The sequence below is a fragment of the Arvicanthis niloticus genome, chromosome 28 (assembly GCF_011762505.2).
Source record: "Arvicanthis niloticus isolate mArvNil1 chromosome 28, mArvNil1.pat.X, whole genome shotgun sequence".
Taxonomy (NCBI): Eukaryota; Metazoa; Chordata; class Mammalia; order Rodentia; family Muridae; genus Arvicanthis; species Arvicanthis niloticus.
The window spans coordinates 27,096,055-27,116,060 of NC_133436.1; the positions used below are offsets into that span (position 1 = coordinate 27,096,055).

General features: G+C 41.6%; 1 protein-coding gene across 8 annotated transcripts in view; it reads left to right on the forward strand.

The window, feature by feature from the left end:
• The window catches only part of Nhsl1 (NHS like 1), a 230,844-nt gene that overhangs the window by 175,668 nt on the left and 35,170 nt on the right, over window positions 1-20,006 (forward strand). For all 8 annotated transcript variants that reach the window (XM_076926937.1, XM_076926941.1, XM_076926938.1 and 5 more), the window contains exon 3: window positions 12,024-12,148. In XM_076926937.1, coding sequence (XP_076783052.1) covers window positions 12,024-12,148 — 125 coding nt within the window. The remainder of the gene's footprint in view (window positions 1-12,023; window positions 12,149-20,006) is intronic.

The window sequence follows — 20,006 nt, forward strand, 5'->3', positions numbered from 1 at the left end:
GTGCGGTTTTCCCTTGGACATCTGTCTATCTGCGCGGGCAGAAAGCTTCTGGGAATTACCCATGATGCAGGCAGCTGTTTAGTTTTGGCATCTGGGTAGTTGGTACGTTGTTTTTTTATCACTGTGACAAATTGCATGAAGTAAAGGACTTATGAAGGAGAAGATTTATTTTAGCCCAGCCTTTCAGAGGGCTCAGTCCTTGGTTGGACAACTGCATTTCCCCCTAGGCCAGTAGTAAGGCAGAGCATTTTGGTGACAGGGCATTTGGAGCAGGCTGCTCACCTCACATATTTCACAGTTTCTACCACCGCAAGTGTCCATTCAATGACAAACCCATCAATGGATTGTCCTCTTATTGGTTAAGGCAGAGCCCCATGAACCTGTCATTTTCCTAAAGCCCCACTTCGGAGCCCTGTCTGGTGTGTAGTCCGTTAACATATATAAGTCTTGGTGACATTTTGCTTCCAAACCGTAACAGTCTAACTGAAATTCTACGGAGACTTGATTTCTCTTTGTAGATGGCCTGACTGAGCACTGACTGTCATTACCCCATCTGACCTAGTCTTTAGTCTTCCTCTGCTCTTCTACTAATGTGAGCTTTGAAAGGGCCATCTTCCTGGGAGCTTATTCAATTCCATATTGATCCTTCTCACCACCCTTACCACTCCCGAGATGTGTAGTGTCCTGAGACACTGATGATACAGACTGACCAAGGATAACATGTAATGAGCAGTGGGAGGAGCACCTCTCTTGTGGTTCCATTCATTATCCTTTTAAGGGCACACTACCAAGAGAGCACAGGGAATCTGTTGTTTATTTTATAACTTGCTTAGTACCTGCTATGTACCTACAACTGAGCAAGTTCACTTAGGGCTTAGAGATCTTAGGAAGACTTTGACATTTCCATCTAGAACATGGAAAGCTATTGGCGAAATTGGAACTCAGGAGTCATATAATCTGACTTGTTAAATGGCTCCATTTAGCTCTGTGTTGATGTAAGGCATGTTAATAGCCTTCAAGAAACTGTCCTTGTATTTGGAGTTGAACTGGGATATTTATGTAGAAGTTAAGACTACCACACATCTGAAGGACACCTTGACTTATAAAATACCACTGTAAGTAACAGAATTAAAAGCTTTTACATCTTTTGAAACAAAACAGGAAATAAAAATAGATATCAGATACAATGTTCTTCTTCCCATACTGATCTGTAGCTTGTCAGTCAAATTCATCTTCATCCTGTCTTCTTGCTAAGTTACTGAATGATGTAAGCTCATCTCTTTCCTTTTGGGATTTGAAAATTCTGTGTGCAAGTGTGTGTGTGTGTGTGTGTGTGTGTGTGTGTGTGTTTGTGTGTGTGTTTTTTGCATGGGCAATCTTGCTACCCTTCCCCCTTAAAATAATTTCTTACATTGAAATATGCACACAGGTGTGGGGAAAAAATCTCGCAGGGGGATGGAGAGTTCGGTGGCGGGGTCCCACAGCGGTCTGGCAGCAGGGTCCCGGTGGGCTTCCCACGCCGTCGGAGGGTCCCACATTGGTACAGCCACTGCAGGCTGGCGGCTGCTGCGGTTCAAGGTTCCAAAGGCTGGGAACCTGGCTGCGGCAGGCCCAGGACCAGGAGACACGTGGAGTCCGGTTTTCCAAAGCTTTTATTGTTCATGGTGTGGTGAATGGATGTAGATGGTATGCGCTTCCCCCAAAAGCCAGGCTCCCCTGACTTTTTATAGGGAGGGGGAAAAGGGAGGGGATAACTTAATTAGCTACACCCCCCTCCCAGCCTTTAGATAACTCATTAATATTTAAATCTCTGGAGGTGGAGACCTCTACCTGTGTCCTACATGACTGAAAGGCACAGGTTAAATGGAGTTACCTCGTCCAAGGCCCAACACACAGGATGTCTCCAGCTATAAAAATTCTATTGTTCTTTTTGGGAGTCCCTGCTTGATACTGCCTCCAAATACAGAAGACCTCTCTTACCCTTTTGTCTTCACCTAAGTGTCATCACACCAGCCACCTTTACTTTTCTAGACAGTCACCTGCTTCTGAACCATGTTCTCATATGGTAGCCCTGGGCTAGTAGCATGAACATCACCTGGGGGCTTGTTAGAAATGAAAGTTCTTGGGCTCTGACCCAGACCTGAAGAACCTTGGATCAGAGCTGACAATGCCTTAATGAGCCCTCCTGGAGATACAGAGGCACCTTAGTCTGGAGAACTATTGTCCAAGGTAGGTGAACTTACTTAATTAAACAGCTGAGTTGTAAGTACCTTGAAGGTTGGAATAAAACCCACCACCCTGCATGAGAAACTAGACTTTCTTGTCTTTATGACTTCTGTCTCTGCCTGCTTACTCTGCTTTCCCTTCAGTAAGCATGGCCTCAGGTGTAGAAAAACATTCAGAGGTTTACTAAGAAATGAGTCAAGGGATGGTAGAGGTAGCCTGTTATACAAAAATGATGACCTGAGTGCACAGGTAAAAGGTTGAACTTGGGTGCCTGGCTGTGATCCCAGTGTTGGGGAGGCAGAGGTAGACTGATCCTGGGCCTTGCCGGTTAGCCAGTCTGGCCAAAGTGGTTTAGTGGGAGCTTTTATACCTCAAAGTTATAAAATGGAGAAGAGATTAAGGAAGATACTTAACCTCTGTGCACATGAACCTACATATAAATGTTCTCTGTCTGTCTGTCTGTCTGTCTGTCTCTGTCTCTGTCTCTCTCTCTCTCACACACATACACACACACACACACACACACACAGAGAGAGAGAGAGAGAGAGAGAGAGAGAGAGAGAGAGAGAGAGAGAACCTGTTAGTAGACTCACAGACCCCCACTATATGACTTGCCTTCCCCTTCTTTTCTCCAGAAGCAGAACTCTGGTGAATAATTGCATAACAAATCTTAATTGAAAGTGAGGGAAAGACTGACCTTTAGTCCAGCAGTAAATCAAAAGGGTATGGTTTTTTTTTTTTTTTTTTTTTTTAATTTTTAGCATTTAAAATTTCTGTCACATTATTTAGAAAAATACCTGCAGACAAGATTTATATTAAATTCAGTAAATGAGTGTGTCACTTGAAAAATGTTGGCACATCTATGGACTTTTAATTATCTTGATGTTTGTTGGTGCTTGAAGACAATGTAAATAAATTGGCATTAACTGCTTTAAGAATTTTTTGGAAAATCCAAATATATTTTGGCAAATTTATTGTCTGTAAATGGCATATGAAATCAGTTTGATTTCTTTCTCTTTTCCAATTTTGCCAAACCCGATAAATTAGTGAAAGTCAAATTAAGAACTCTATTTTGGATTGATTTTCACTAAGAAACTTTTTGTACACTTACAAAGCATAATGTTTAAGTACAGTCAGTTTCTCCTATGTGCTTCCTTACAAGTGCAAACAAAATTCTATTAGCTACATCACACCTGGCACATTATTGGGCTGGAATTGATTTTATTCTAGACCCAAATGCCTATTCTCAGATCCCCTGGACTGAGATAAAGATGTGCTAGCTCTGGCCCTAGACCCTGCTGCTCTTAGTCTAATGAAAAATAACTGGGATAGAACTATGGAAATGTGGATCATTTGCATCCGAGTTTCCTGATTGAGAAAAAAAGATCAAATGCACACTTTCCTTTAATTCTCACACAACTATTTTAAACACAAATCAAGTAATGACAGCAAAGGGCTTTCTGATTTTCTTTTTGTTTTTAATGTCAGGAGTATTGGCTTTAAAAATCAGCCATCTGAAAACAATGAGTGTTTTAGCTGCCGACTCCTGCTAGGGCACATCACAGAGCAGCACATTATGACCATCATCCTTATAATTAACGCTGGGGCTGGAGTCCTCCCAAAGTTGTATGACCTTCAGTTCCAGTAAGAGGATCTGAAAGATTTAATACTATTCAAGATTAACCATATTCAGATGTTAAAATATGGTATGTCGGAACCCCATGCTGGTGTGAAATCCAGGATTCTGCTCTGACCCCAGCACCTCCCGTCTTCCCAAGGAATACATGCTTCTCTGTGCTGTCAATACTCTACTGGCCTGAAAAATGACAAGGTAGAAAACTTACTGGATCCTTAGGCTTCTTGTTCCCAAATTATTCTTTCATTATCCAACTGTCTTCTCACACGGTTTAGTGAGCTAGTAAACTTTTTATTTTTTATTTATTTTTTGGTATTGTTTTAGAACCACCTACTTATATTACTGTATTATCTTCTTGGAGACTAGAAACCAGTCCCATTTTATTCCCAATGTGCATTTGGTTTCTGTTTCCTCTTCTCCTCTATAACACCTAGCAACCTTGTGTGAGGAAGGTTTTAGTGATGAAGACTGAATGTCTGCTCTGTGAATACACAAGTGTTCTACTCCTGAGCCATACCTTCAGTTCCAAGTCCAAGGCGTTCGCTTTTATTGAAGTTAAAAACTTAATTTCAGCCCATTTACAAATCATTATAAGAACTTCAGGAAACATTAACATGTTTAAAAACATTTTAAAATTATTTTGTTACATGTGTATGGATGTTTTGCTGCTTGCATGTCTGTATACCATATGCACACCTGGTGCCTAGGAGGCCTGAAGAGGCCATCAGCTTCCCCAGAACTGGAGTGACAGATGGTTATGAGCTGCCACATGGGCTCCGGGAATCCAATTTGGGTCTCTGGGAGAGTAGCCACTGCTCTTAACTATGGGGCCATCTCTCCAGACTCTAAGAAAAAAAATTTAATGCATCGCAGACCTTTAATGGTATTTGTCAACACAAATAAGCACAGCTCTCATCTTAAAGGAGGGAGAGAGTTTATTATGTAGCTGATCCAAATGAGCGTGGCCCGGGCACAGATACCACACGTGCCATGTTTCAGTGTGATAGCAGTTTCAGGAAGGTTTTAAAATTAAATTATGATTACTGTCGTGGGGCTGGTGCATGTGTCCTACAGAGTGCATAGAGGGTCAGGGGACAACCGTGTGGAGTTGGTTCTCTTTTGATATCTTTAAATGTGGTATGAGGATTAAGACTCAGGTCGCCAGGCTTGTACTGTTGGGAAGTGAGCACCTGTACCGAACGAGCCACCTGGCTAGCCCTTCATGAAGTTGTCACAGCAACAGAACAAAGAAAGTCATACACCAAGACTTGTTTGGTTTGTTCTCCCCAAATACGTTGGTAGGTGAGTGATGCAAATTGGGGAAGTGTCTTCTAGCCTCAGATGCTAGCTGATGACATTCTTAGCCTTTGGGTTGGCAGAAGTCAGAGGACTCTGCCTATTCCAAAAAGACGTACTGAATTGTGACAGTAGGCTGTTAGTTTCCATGTAGAAGTGGGTGATATGGCTAAGAGTGCCAGAAATAGCCCAAGATAATATTGTAGTTCTCCATAGTCAGCTCTATAGAATGCTTGACACAGCTATGGGCCCCACCACCACTTCAAAGTCTCAGCTCACAGATTAAATGTATGACAGAGAAATCACATGTGAGGTATAGACATTGGTGGTAAATGCCAGGTGCTATTCCTGGTCTCGCTGGTGACTTTTCTTCATTCAAACTCTAGCCGTGGTTTATTTGGACTTTGTGCACCTGCACAGTCTGACCAAAATTTCAGTGCTTTAAGGCTGGAGCTGGTGGGGATAAAGTGGTGGTGGCAACTGCAGTCATACTACCTCTCTGTTCTGAGCTACCAAAGGCCACTCCTGTGTCTGGGGTTAGAAGGTGAAGTTCTGATAATAACTCACAAGGCCCTGCACTGGCTGTCCCTCTGTCCTGCCAAGGCTAACCTCCCTCCTCTTGCTCTTTATCCCTCAGTCTTAACCATGTTCATTTCCAGTTCTTTCTCTAGGAAGGAGAGGCCAGCTTTCTTTTCTTGGGTGTCGCATTTCCCTGGAGCTTGTACTTCCTGTGTATCATCAACCCTCATCCCCCTCTTCCCTTTTCTGCCTTATTGTTTTTTTCTACCTAAGACCTTATTACAATAGTTTACAGTTTTTATTTGTTGTCTGTGCACATGTTGTAACATAGGCTCTGGGGATAGGGTCGTTTTTGTTCACTGCGGAAATCTCCTCTGCATGTGACAGTGATAGATGCTTAAGAACTGTTTGCTGAATTAATAGGTACTTGGAGTAGGAATGCTGTGCCCTGAAGTAATCATACCTAAGAGGAAAGAAAACTGTCTTGGGGGCTGGTAACTTCCTGCAGCCATTTGCCTCTTTGGCATTATTAGTTTCTCTTGTGCATCCATAAACTTTTACCTATTCTTCTTTAAAAAGGGCATAATTTGAGACTTTGTACCATGTGAGGCACAGTAAAACCTATGAGTGCATGAGGTATAGCTTCTTTATTTAAAGACCCTAAAGCCTAAAAAGGAAGGGAAAATGTGTATTAATGAAGATAGAAATGATTACAGTGACCTGGGAATAGAAGGCAACTGTCATGAGAAACAAGTCCTGAGGGTACAGAGTCACCACTATAATATTGAGAAACTCACGATAGCACCGGGTTGGTGGAGTGGTAGATGCGTGACTTCTAACAGCAGTGGGTATGTGTGTGTGTGGGTATTGTTTTGCACACCCTCTTTATGGAGGCTTTGTGGAAGTTCTAGTATCCTAGAGTGTAGCACAGTGCCCAAGCAGACAGAAAACTGGAAATTATCTGTTAAAGTCACTGTAGCATCTCAGAAAAAGTAATGTTCTGGTTGGACAGATTGGAATCTGAGTTCCTAAGAGAGTCACGTGCTGCTTTCTAGACATCACATACAGTAAGCTATATGGAAAGTCTGGACACCAAACAGCTGCTTGACTGCTCCAGTGCATCGTCTTAATAACAATTAGTCACCCTTTACAGAAACAAAAGGGTTGGTTTTTATTGATGTTGCAACTTGCTTGTCAGAAGGCTCTGTGTTGTTCTAAAAGGATTGGAAATACTAATATGCTGAGAGAGGAACTAACAAGAATCTGGAGACTAGACTCAGTGCTACTCTTCCATTTGGTAGAACCTTCTGAGTCATTCTGGAATATTACCAGTTTTTTCCCTCTGCCAGAGGTAGGACTACATTTCCTGTCTTCCTTGAAGTTGTATCTAGTTGTCTGGCTTGTTTGATCCAACAACACTGGAGTGAATGGAGCTTCTGTAACTTCTGCACAGAGGAGCCAGTGTGAGAAACTCCAAATTCTCACTTCAAGCATCTGGTGAAGTGGACCTTGTCTGCCTTGACTTTTGGTGGGGATGCAGACCAGACCCATAGCTAGCTTTGGCCATATGAGGGGAGTGTAACTGCTCTCCGCCTCTGAGATTTTGAAATTTTTGTGTTAAGCCACTGAGACTCTGGGACTATTTGTAGCTACTGTATATGTTCTAGGTCATAGTGACTGCTCAAGTAAATTTAGAAGCAATAACCTCAGAAAAAAGAAATTCTGCACGAGTGTCCAAAGAGAAGTTCACTTTGAAAATAGCTCTTAAATACTTATTGTGATGGATTAGTTTTCAAATTTTATGTGGGGTGTGTGTGTGTGTGTGCTCACATGGAGGTACATATAAAGGCAGAGATTGACATTAGGTATTTTCAGTCCCCAAGTTGTGTGTCTGTGTGTGGTGTATGCATTGTGTATGTACATATGGAGTCCAGAGAAGAATGCCAGGTGTCTTCCTCTACCAAGGTCAACCTAATTCGTTGAGACAGGATCTTTAACTGAACTTGAAGCTAAGCATGCATGCATGGTCATACGTGCATGCATGCGTGTTCAGGGAATACAAATGCAGGTCCTCTCTCTTGTGTGCTCTTACCTATTGAACATGCCCCTTCTCCTTTCTCTGCCCCTTATGTTTTGAGACAGTCTTTCATTGAAGCTGGAGCTCACCAACTGGCTAGACTAGGTGACCAGCAAGCACTGGGGATCCCCATCTGCTTTCCCAGTACTGGGATTACAAGTGTGTGTGCTTTTTGTATTTATGCCAGGGAACCAATCTCAGGTTGTACCTCCTCCTTGCAGTAGAAATGTTGCCATTTCTAAGTTAAACTCATGAGATGGTTTAGATGGATGTCTTGTTTGTGACCTTTCTCTTTGCTTCTATAAATTTGGCTTACTGGAAATGTTTATGCTTGTTCCTTATGCTAAATAACTTATTTTCCTTCATGAAAGGAAGGAAGGGAAATCTCAAAGTTGGGAAAGCAGAGGCCTCAACAACAGTAACCCTTATCCAAGCAGTCCTTCAAGAACAATAGCTTAGTTTCTGTTTCAAGAGTGAGTGCTCACCGTGGGCCTGCTGTTATATTTAGGATCTCGCTTCTGTCTTGTAGTTGCTGGTGTAACCTGACTGTAACGTATGTACCATGTTGCAGTTAATTTGTTCTCATTATTGTGGTGGAGGAGCCTTTGTTTATCCACTATGCTTTGTTCGACTCTTGTCTCATTCTGCACTCAGTACATCCGATCTTAATGAACAAAGCCAGAGTTTTAGAAGTCAAAGTCTATTGCAAGCTGATAAAGGAGATTCTCCTAAATTTCCCCTAGAGTTAATAAGTGACAGTGGTGTAAGGAGCAGGTCCTTAACAGAGCTGACTCCATATTGTAATAGGAAAGAAAACAAGTCTGGACAAGTCCAGAAAACAAGTTTGTACATGTTTTAAAGTATGATGATAACCAAAAGTCCACCTTCAATGAAGTCAGCCCACAGATAACCAGACACATCTGGTTGTCTGCTGTGTACATCAACAGTAATCCCAATTTAAACATAAAAAAAGGAGCCCTTGGCCAGAACACTTCATCACACTGGTAGCCATGGTTACCTAGCGTGATCCCATCACACTGGTAGCCATGGCTGGCTAGCATGATCCTCCGTTCAGGCCTCATCTGCAGCCGAAGAGACGTGAGCATTCTGCTGCACCCAACCACCAAAGAGACCAACGCTCCTATCTTCACAGTCAAGCACTCTCTGGACCTAAGCTGCTGGAAACTACAGTCATAAGAACTCAGGTTGTACAACTCATGAATAATAATGTACTTACTGCTATGTTTACTTCTTTGTTGATTACCAACTTATTGTGTACTGACATTGATAGAGTCAATGCATAGGAAGTGTGGCAATACCTCATTGTTACAATAGCTTTAGTATTGGTGATAATATATTGTTTGCTGTGCATTATTAAAGAGCAAATAAATATCAAACCTCTGTCTCTGGCATACTCTTTCCCTTCTTGGGGACCCGACCATCTCACAGTTGATCCTGTATACAATTCCTGAGTGGAGAGGACCTGTTGCTCCTCTCCCCATGGGGACCCTAAAACCTTATCACAACCTGCTCACGACAGATAACATACTGGGCTCTTGACAAGTAGAATTTTGTCAGTTTACTTCATTTCAGAAATTGGATAAGAGAAAAGAAAGGTCACCTGCCAATTTCAAAAACTCATGCCATCTCTTTTAGTCTCAGGCACAATAGCCTGTTGCATTTGTTCTGCGAGTATTTGTTAGACCTCAGTGTATACATTTCTCTGCTTTGAATGTCATAGCCTAAGAAAAATATGCACTGTCTTTCACATTGGGTGACTAAAGGTACCAAACACTGGAAGTACAGAACTCATAGTCATGAACTTTTCCTGATTTCTCATGAATGGGTGGCTGCTCTGAAGTATTTGGGGCTTTTAAGATTTAATATGTGCCAATCATTTTAGCTGTGTTTTTCCAAAGAATAAGAAATAATATTACCCTTAGGGATGGGCCAGTCCAAGAGTCCATACTTCCTAGAGAAAAAATTTTATGTTTCAAATATTATCAATACATAAAACAAAAATTAAAGTTTTCTCCCTTTCTTTTTCCTCTTCCTTTTTTTCCTTTTCTTCCTCCCCCTCTTCTTCCCTTTCTCCTTCTTTGCCTCCTTCTCCTTCCTCTTTTTTTTTTTTTTTTTTTTTTTTTTTTTTTTTTTTTGCATGGCCTATCTGTTTTAGCCCAGGCTGGCCTTGAATGTTTCTTCTAGCTTTCACCCTCTGGGATTGCAGGTGGGTGCCACCATTCCGACTCTTTATATGCTTAATTAGTGTGTCCAGAAAAGAAGATTATGAACAAGAGTTTAGCTTAAAGGCTTTGGCTTCTATCTTTACTTTCCCTTATTTGTCACGTTTTTGGTAGCCTGTATTGCATATCGTAGTAGTAGTGGGTGGTAATGGTTTATAATGGTTTATCTTGCAAGGTTTGTTCCAGCCCTTAGAAGACTCAGTGTTTCAAAGATGGTTGGAACAGCTTATTTCTAGGGCTATAGAAAAGTGAATTTAGTAGTAAAAATTAAGTACTGAACACACTGGGTTGTGCTAAAATATGGTATGTAAAACTATTGAGTCTAACTGCTTTTAACTTTCCAATAAGGTAGGTATTAGAAAGGAAACCACAGAAAATATTTAAGAATCTCAGTAACCTTCAGAGAATTCCATTTGCACCCTTAGTGTTTCCTGTAACATTATCTCAGTAGAATGAGGATATAGATCATTTGTCTTTACCTTAGAGACAGTGATAACTCTTGGGGAACTGTTAAAATACTTCTCTGTCTATGGGGTCTTTCTCTGTCTTATGAATGAATTTTTATTTACACATATATGATAAATAAATGCATAAGTAAATGTAATTTTAAAAATTGTTTGGTTCTTGGAAGTTTCAGGCACTTGAAGATTGCTCTCCAGAATGTGGTGCGAATGGCTGCCAGCCCATAACTGACAGACTCTTCTTACCTAGCTATCTTATGGTGTTCATTTCCCACTTACCTTAACATTTTCAGAGACCTTCATGGCTACTGTCATGATACGTGTTTTGTTTTGTTTTTTTTTAAAAATTCGGATTTACAGTTCTGAATTAGAAACTCCATCCACTCCATCCGTGATAAAAATGAGGACTTTATTCTCTGCTTGAAAACAACAACACCACCCTCATATTTTTATCTCTCACAGAAGTGGCTGCCCTTTTCTTATCGAGTTGTAGGTCCTGAGTTACACAAGTGCTGTGGAAAGGTGTTATTTTGGTGCTCTGCCTTTAGGGGCATGGTCTTAAAAAGCTTTGTAAAGAAAAAACTTGTAGAACAGCACTTTTTTTTTTTTTTTTTTTTTTTTTTTTTTTTTTTTTTTTTTTTTTTTTTTTTTTTAAGAAAGTTGAGTTTGAAAGGAACCACATTACAGCTCCTCATGCCTGCTCCTTTTCTGAGTCTGGGCAGCAGCAGAAAAGGTCTTGATGCTTTGAGAAGCCCCCACTGCTTTTCCCACCTACTAGCCCAGATGATGTGAGTCTTCCCTGCAGTGGTTTCCCTGTGGAGAATACAGCCTGTGGCCCCAGCCTCCTGCCAGTCAGGGCATATGGACCATACTGCTGCCAGACATTCCTCAGTGGCCTGGCAGATATCTTGAGTTAGCACACAGCTTCCTATGAAATACCCCACAACAAAATTGATATCAAAATTAAATTGCAGGCAGAGTGACACGTCACCTGATTGGCATCTACGGAGCTGTGTGTTTCATTTCCAGTGTCCTGTGCTCTTCCCCCCTTTTTCCCCTCCCGTCTCATTCCCTTCCCTGCACCTTGTCTCCCTGTAAAGTAAGGGAGGTCACAATCACTATAGGTTCTCTCATATCACTTCTTCTAAGTCCTAGAAGCAAACAAGGCTCGGCCATCACTTGTCTTTTGCGTTTTGAAAAGCTGTTACAATATAATTAGTAGCTCTCTGACACTTATGGTAAGTAACTAAGGCCCTGGGGCAAGATTCTGAGTTCACTGCTTCCTTGCCTAGCATACTGTGCATGAGTTTTAGTTATGCTAGCCTTCAATGTCCATGAACAGTTTCTGACAAGAGTTTGCCATATAGTGCTGTGGTGTACTCTGAAGATTCGTTTAAAGTGCATTAAAGTGATATTCAGTGCTTTAATAATCCTGACTCATTTATATCATTATCTTGAAATTCTATTTTTCGTAGGATAATATTACTGGAAAAGTTAAATAAATCGGACTCAAGAAGTTCTGCCTTCTAATGACTTCTTATCCTCGCTGCCTGTCTTCCCTGCAGAATGTGACAAGCTGAGGCGAGATGGCTGCCGAAGTTCTCAGTACTATTCTCAGGGACCCACCTTTGCAGCCAGCTCCAGCCCATGCGATGATTATCAAGATGAAGATGCAGAAACAGACCAAAAGGTGAGGTCAAGTTCAGCATCAGTATCTTCATCGCACCCCATAGCAGAGGAAAGCTGATAGACTCAGAATAAACCCTTCATTCTAGCTGAGTACTGTCATGTCATGGGTTAATTTCTTGGTTTCTATGATCTTATCCTGATGGGAAACTGGTTGGAAGAGCCAATCAGAAGCTCTCAGTAGTCTCTTCAGTTTCTCCTCCAATGTAAAATTATTCTAGTTTTTATAAAAAGAAAGGTGAGTTCAGGATCCAAGGAATACAGAGAAGCAATGTGTACTCTATGTGTTTGTACATTTTGAATTACAAAGATGTCTTTCAAAAATGTGCTGCTTTTCCTATGACCAGGAGCCTAGTCATCTCTCAAAAAGCTCTGTTGTAGTCAGCGGTACCTCAGCAATAGTGAAATGCCAAAGATGGCTGCTTCTGAGTAGGAGACATCTGTGTGGATTGCAGTTTGAGGCATTCTAGACATGGCATGGATGGAGCTCTGGTGAGCGTCCTCTTGACTGTCACATCTTGGTGGATGCAGCAAGAGGAATAATGTGACAGAGAACAGTTCACATCCCATTAACAGGATGCAAGGAGGTGGCTGGATGAGTCCAACAAGAACTGCCTTAGTTCCCTCCAAGTGCACACCCTGAAGAGCCTGTAAACCTCCTAATAGTCTTACAGTTTGAAAATCCCATCCCTGAAATTGTCTTCTTAGGCCTTAAGCTTGCAAACTTGGGCCACAGAAGTGTAAACCATATATTCTATTCAAGCCCCTATCAAAAAGTAAAAGCTACTATTTTAAAGTATTGATCCAGGCCAGGTGTGTAAGTAATATCTTCGCTTAGTTTTTCTCATATTTCCCAATTCAGTTGGTGACTCTGTGTACCTTGGGACTCCTTTTTCTTTTCTTTTCTTTTCTTTTTTTTTTTTTTTTAATATTATTTATTTATTTTTATTTATACGAGTACACTGTAGCTAGCTGTCTTCAGACACCTCATAAGAGGGTATCAGGTCTCAATACAGATGGTTGTGAGCCACCATGTGGTTGCTGGGAATTGAACTCAGGACCTTTGGAAGAGCAGTCAGTGCTCTTAACCGCTGAGCCATCTCTCCAATCCCCGGGACTCCTTTTTCTCATGCTACCTCTTGTAATACACACAGATGATATCACATTGAATACTTCCTCACTTCTAAATACACACGAAAGAATAAGTATGTGGAGATTTTTATTTTCATTATCTTCCTTTCATTTTATTAAGTGATGTGGCCAGATAATAGAATTAATTAAAATAAGGTTTGGGAAATTGAGTTTGGCTCATTTCCAGAAAGCACATTTTTGAAGATCTATTTTTATTGTTTTACTTTGTCTACATGTGTGGCTGGAGTGAGGGGCATGTGTGTGGCTGGAGTGTGTGGTATGTGTGTGGCATGTGTGTGGTGTGTGGTATGTGTGTGGCATGTGTGTGGCTGGAGTGTGTGGCATGTGTGTGGCTGGAGTGTGTGGTATGTGTGTGGCTGGAGTGTGTGGTATGTGTGTGGCATGTGTGTGGCTGGAGTGTGTGGTATGTGTGTGGCATGTGTGTGGTGTGTGGTATGTGTGTGGCATGTGTGTGGCTGGAGTGTGTGGCATGTGTGTGGCTGGAGTGTGTGGTATGTGCATGGCTGGAGTGTGTGGTAGTCTATAAAATGCCGGTGCCTCAGAGGCCAGAAGAGGGTGTCAGCTCTCCACTGCTTCCTTCCTTACCTGGATCTTTATCACAGAATATTTATTTCTGCTTTTCCTTAAGGATATGTTACATATTAGGCTGGTCTTTTTGCTGAGTAAGATGGCTGTTTACTGTTATATAATGGGACAGGCAGCCATTTCAAAATGGACCTGTTCTCGAATATGGAAAACTCTTATCTTTCTTTATTGGCATAAATAAGGAGAATGAAAAATCAGTGGGGAAGTAGACATTGAGATTCGTTTGTAGCCAGGTAGACCTCAGCCTTCTACTGATCGCCACAGGAGGAAAAGCCAGTGATGGACCCAGAAATAGTGCTGGGGAATGACCCAGGAATGGTGTCTAGGAGTGGCGTGGCCTTGTAAGATATGAGTGTCTAAGTGTGAGGGTTCCCTGCCAACAGCTTGGCTTTATCATGGCAATTCTCCAAGATCTTTAGTAGAAAGGAGACCTGGTGTCTAAATTCTCATTGGCTACTTACTCACCCTGACAGTGCAGCAAGATTTAATGCACTTTGACCCCTGGACCAGGAACCTGAATGTGGGACCACAGACCTAACTCCTCAAGCCTACATGCTCTTTCTTTTCTTTCCTTTTTAAAAATTGAATGCTTATTTATTATTGTGTGTGATGGTGTGTGTGTGTGTGTGTGTGTGTGTGTGTGTGGTGTGATTGTGTATGTGATGGTGTGTGTCTCTGTGTGTGATTGTGTGTGTTTGTGTGTGATGCTGTGTGTTTGTGTGTGATGGTGTGTGTATGTGTGTGATGGTGTGTGTGTGTGTGTTCATCTACACATGCAGAGGACAGAGGAAAAGTTGTGGGAGTCCCCTCCTTCTACTATAGGTTCCCCTTTCAGGGCACCAGACCTGCGTGCCAAGTGCTTTTACCCATGGAACTGTCTTGCCAGCCTCTTTGCCTGTGTGTTCTTTTTCACCAGATGGATCAGAGGCTCCCTGGTGTGTGTAGAAGAGCTATTCTCTAAGAACTTTTCTAGGCACCCCCAAGTCACAGATGGAAAGAGTCTGTACCACACCGGGAAAGCACACAACAATCTTAAGATCTTACTTCTTTGCTCACATAAAGTTTTGTTACTTTGTGATTTAAACATGTTAATACTCATTCCATGGTTTGATATCCTTGGAAGGCAACATTGATGATATTTAAAAGGAACTTTTTTTTTCTTGTTTTTCAGTATACACTAAGTATTACCAGTTTTTTAAAAAAGTTGTTCAGTCTAAATTTTATCTCAAAGCAATTTGTTAAAAAGTTTTAGTCTAAGGAAATAAGTTTTAGTCTAAGGAAATAGTTTAGAGGTAGAATGTTTGCCATTCATGACCAAGGTCTCCCCCAAAAGAGAGATCATAATAAATATGTTTCAGAATAAAAAAAAATAGATATCAAGCTATCTTGTGTTATAAAATATGTTAGTAGTAGTTAGATACATACCAATTAAATCACAACTAACAAAACCTGCTGCCTATCTCAGTTTCCTTTCTTGTTCCTGTGATAGAAGTACCTGACACAAGAAACGTAAGGAAGGTTTTTCAGGTTATGTCCATAATTGTGGGGAAGAGCATGAAGCAGCCAGTGACATCACATCCCCAGCTGAGCGCAGAGTAAGGAATGGTTACATCTATGCTAGTATTCAGCTTTCCTTCTTCACTTTTACTCAATTTCCTGTGCAGGGAATGGTGCCACCCACAGTGGGTGGGCCTTCCTCCTAATCAAAATAATCCCTCACAGACATGTCCACAGGCTAACTTAATCTAGACAACCCTTCAGTGAGACTCCTTTCCTAGGTCATTCTGGCTTGTCAGGTTAACAACTAAAATTAACTGTGCCACCGTCGTATTAAACCTCTTTCTTTTTCCCTTTTTTAAAACTAATTTTTAAACATTAGTAATTTTTTAATGTTAGAATACAAAGTAATGGGTTACATTTTGGCGTCTTTATACACGTGTGTCATTGTACATGTGTGTCATTGTACACGTGTGTCATTGTCCACGTGTGTCATTGTCCACGTGTGTCATTGTCCACGTGTGTCATTGTCCACGTGTGTCATTGTCCACGTGTGTCATTGTCCACGTGTGTCATTGTCCACGTGTGTCATTGTCCACGTGTGTCATTGTCCACGTGTGTCATTGTCCACGTGTGTCATTGTACACGTGTGTCATTGTACACGTGTGTCATTGTCCACGTGTGTCATTGTCCACGTGTGTCATTGTCCACGTGTGTCATTGTCCACGTGTGTCATTGTCCACGTGTGTCATTGTCCACGTGTGTCATTGTCCACGTGTGTCATTGTCCACGTGTGTCATTGTCCACGTGTGTCATTGTCCACGTGTGTCATTGTCCACGTGTGTCATTGTCCACGTGTGTCATTGTCCACGTGTGTCATTGTCCACGTGTGTCATTGTCCACGTGTGTCATTGTCCACGTGTGTCATTGTCCACGTGTGTCATTGTCCACGTGTGTCATTGTCCACGTGTGTCATTGTCCACGTGTGTCATTGTCCACGTGTGTCATTGTCCACGTGTGTCATTGTCCACGTGTGTCATTGTACATGTGTGCCAGTCTCCATCTCCTTTTCCATCTTGTTTGTTTTTCTTTTTTCTATTAGCCCACCCTTTAGCTTCTATATTATCTATTTCTTCCCTTCTTCACTTCCTTTTCTTCCTTTTTTCTTCCCTTAGCATCCTTGTCCTTGGGCTAAATCATTCTATGTTCTTTTAACTTTTGTAATTTCTTGATTTTGTGAAGCACAAAAATCTCACTTGGGCTGCTGAGATGGTTCATCGAGTGAAGGTGCCTGTCACCAAGCTTGATGACCTGAGTTCACACCCCAGAACCCACATGGTGGAAGGAGAGAATAGATGTCCACAAGTTGTTCTCTGGTGTGTGTGTCCACACATACAGGCATACACAGTAGGCGAGCGAAGCAGGGAAGTAAAGTGATATGAATTGTTATTTAATGTAGTTTTGGAGATGTGGTCTTAGGGAGTTGATGACTGATGCAAAGAGACCAGACAGTAAGTTACTGCAGTGATCCAGGGAAAAAAACACATATGGGGCCAGGGCCAGGGATGGCAGTGGTAGAGGTTCTAGGTTTATTTCTTAAATGTGACCTATGGGATTTGCTGGAGTTAAAGCAATTGAGGATGGATCTGTATTGTTCATTTAAATCCTTCTAAATGCTCATTATAAAAATTATTTGCTGTTTCTCATTACTAGGAGGACCTAGTCCATGGACCCCATTCTTCTCTGCCTGTACTCCTTTTTTATTAGTTTCTATGACATGGTCCATCATCATCTCCATCTTTGTGTGTTCTTTCAACTCTGTTGCTGTTTCTACTGTCAGTTTACCAGCAAAAATCTCACCCCTAGTTTGACCCAGGTTTCTTCCTGCTTTGCATTGCAGCCTACTTAACTTATCAGAGCTTAAGAAAGGCACCAGGGCATATTAGTTGCACTAATTATGCTGATTATGGTTGACCTTAACCCAACCCCAGAATGCTAACTCATCTGCTCATTCTGCTGCTCTCTCAAGTAAGTCACCTCTTCTCACAATCTCCAAACCCTGCATCCTCATGTCTGGCATAGCCTCTGGAAAACAAAAGCAATCACATGGCAGCATCTTTGTTTTACAAACTGTGTGACTGCTTGCACCTGTTCCTGTATACACTCAACCCTTTCCTGCCACCACAATGGGTAAACCGTCCCTAATCCTTTTCTATCCCACTATCCCAAGTGACCAGTTTAGGGCCTGGCATTCAGTAGGCACTCAGTGTCTTCCCAGTGGAACAAATAAAGCCAATCCCTAGAGAACATCAGATGTACAATCTACCCCTCCCTCTTTGGACTAATTGGATTCTTGATTGCATTATAACCCTCATTATGTGAACACACTGAGTTTTCTTTCATCTTGAAGGAACCTTCCTTTGACCTTCATCTCTCACCAATTCTACCACAGTTTCCTTTCCTATTATTTCTTCAAGGAACTTTCTAGACTGACTGTCTCCAGACTGACTGTCTCCACTGACTGTGTTCTCAGTCTCCTTTGAAGCCCTCCAATCCTCTAGCATCAGCTCACCACTGAAACCACCCTCCTTTCCAGGAGTCACTTCCATGGTCCAAAACCATTGGTTCCCAGAATTCATCTTTTCCTCTCAGCATACTTGACATCATTTATGAATCTTCTTAGAGCAATTACTTAGTTTTTGTAGCACTACACTTCTTCCTGGTCCTCTTGTCTTTTACTTACATGACCTACTAGTCATAGATGCTTTTTCTCCCATATTTCTAAATGTCCCATAGGTTCAAATCATGTTCCTCTGCTCCTCTGAAACAGATTCATGCCTTGAGTAATCTCAATGAATTCCCCTCGTTCTAAATCTCACATATGGAAGTTTTTCACATTTCTATTTTTCTTTTTAAAGACATGGTCTCACATTGTAGTTCAAGCTCACCTAGCTGTGGTGCAGCTCAGGCTGTCTCTGAATCCCATGACAATCCCCCTGTTTTGTTTTCTGAGGATTGATAGTATAGGTGTGCACAACCTTGCCCGGATATAAATATACATTTTTTCCTGAACTTAAACATTTATCTGCTAACTGTTCCTATTTCCCTTACCGCAGACTTGTCCAAATCCAACTGTGTGATTCTCAGAACCTTCTTAAAAACACAACAGAAAGAAACCCAGTCTTCACAGCTTTGTCTATCTACGGGAACCCACACCACTCCACCAGATGTTTCAGCAAAACACAGGGCACACTTGATCATTGCCTCCCACTACCAGAAAATTTTGCCACTGAGTGAGAATAGGAATAGTAGAAGTGATGGGAGGTAGGTAGGGAGGGAGGGAGGAAATGTCAATGAGTTTTACTTGTTGTATCTTAGGGTTTCTATTTCTGTAAAGAGACACCATGACCAAGGCAACTCTTATAGAGGACCACATTTAATTGAGGCTGGCTTATGGGTTCAGAGGTTTAGTCTATTATCATGGCAAGAAGCATGGCAGCATGCAGGCAGACATGGTGCAGGAGGAGCTGAGTATTCTATAGGAAAAGACTGTTTTCCAGGCAGCTAGGAGGAAGGTCTCAAAGTCCACTCACAGTGACACACTTCCTCCAAAAAGACCACACTTACTCCAAATATTGCTACTCACTGGGTCAACCATATTCAAGCCACCATACATGTATAGTAGAAAATCACTCACTTTCCTTTTCCTTTCCTTTTTCTTTTTTTTAAAGCAGTGCTAGAAGTGGAACCTAGGGTCTTAGCAAACTAAGCAAATTGTTTACTTCCCAGCTGAATTCCCAGCACAGCAGCTCAACATTTCTTAGAGGAGGAAAAGTGATTACAAGTATGATCTGAATAGGTTACCTTTTGTTAGATGGAGGAGATACAGGCACTTTTGAAAGTGATTATTTAGATTTATGTGATATATCAAATCTGACCCCAGAAGAGAGGGAATGCTTTATAGACCTGTCTTATATATAGCAAAGGGGCAGAGACAGGGTCCAGTGCTTGAAACTGTTCTAGAGCAAAAGGAAAAACTCAGTTCTAAAAGATTTCTTTGTTTTTATTTCATGCATTGGAGTGTTTTGCCTGCATGTGTGTATGTGCATGATGTGTGTGCAGTGCCACAGAAGTCAGAGGAGGGCGCTGGAGCCTCTCAAGCTAGAGTTTCAGCCAACTGTGAGCTGCCATATGGGTTTTGGGAACTAAACCCATGTCTTCTGCAAGAACAGCAGGGGTCTTAATGGCTTCATCTCTGCAGCTCCAAGTTCAGTTCTTTTTAAAGAACTAGTTTAACAGAAAGCCACTGATAAGGCTTTAGTATCCCCAAGGGGAGAGGGGCAACAGACCTTCTCCACTCAGGGGTCGTATACTGAATTGACTGTGAGATAGTCAGTTCCACAAGAGGAGAGAGAGTGTATGCTAGAGGCAGAGGATTTGACATTAAATTGCTTTTTAATAATGCGTAGCAAACAATATATTATCAGCAATGCCAAAGCTATCGTAACAACGAGGTATTGCCACATTCCCTATGCATTGCCTCTATCAATATCAATATAAAAAACAAATAATAAATTGCTAATTACCAAAGAAATAAGCATAGCAATAAGTACATCATTATTCATGAG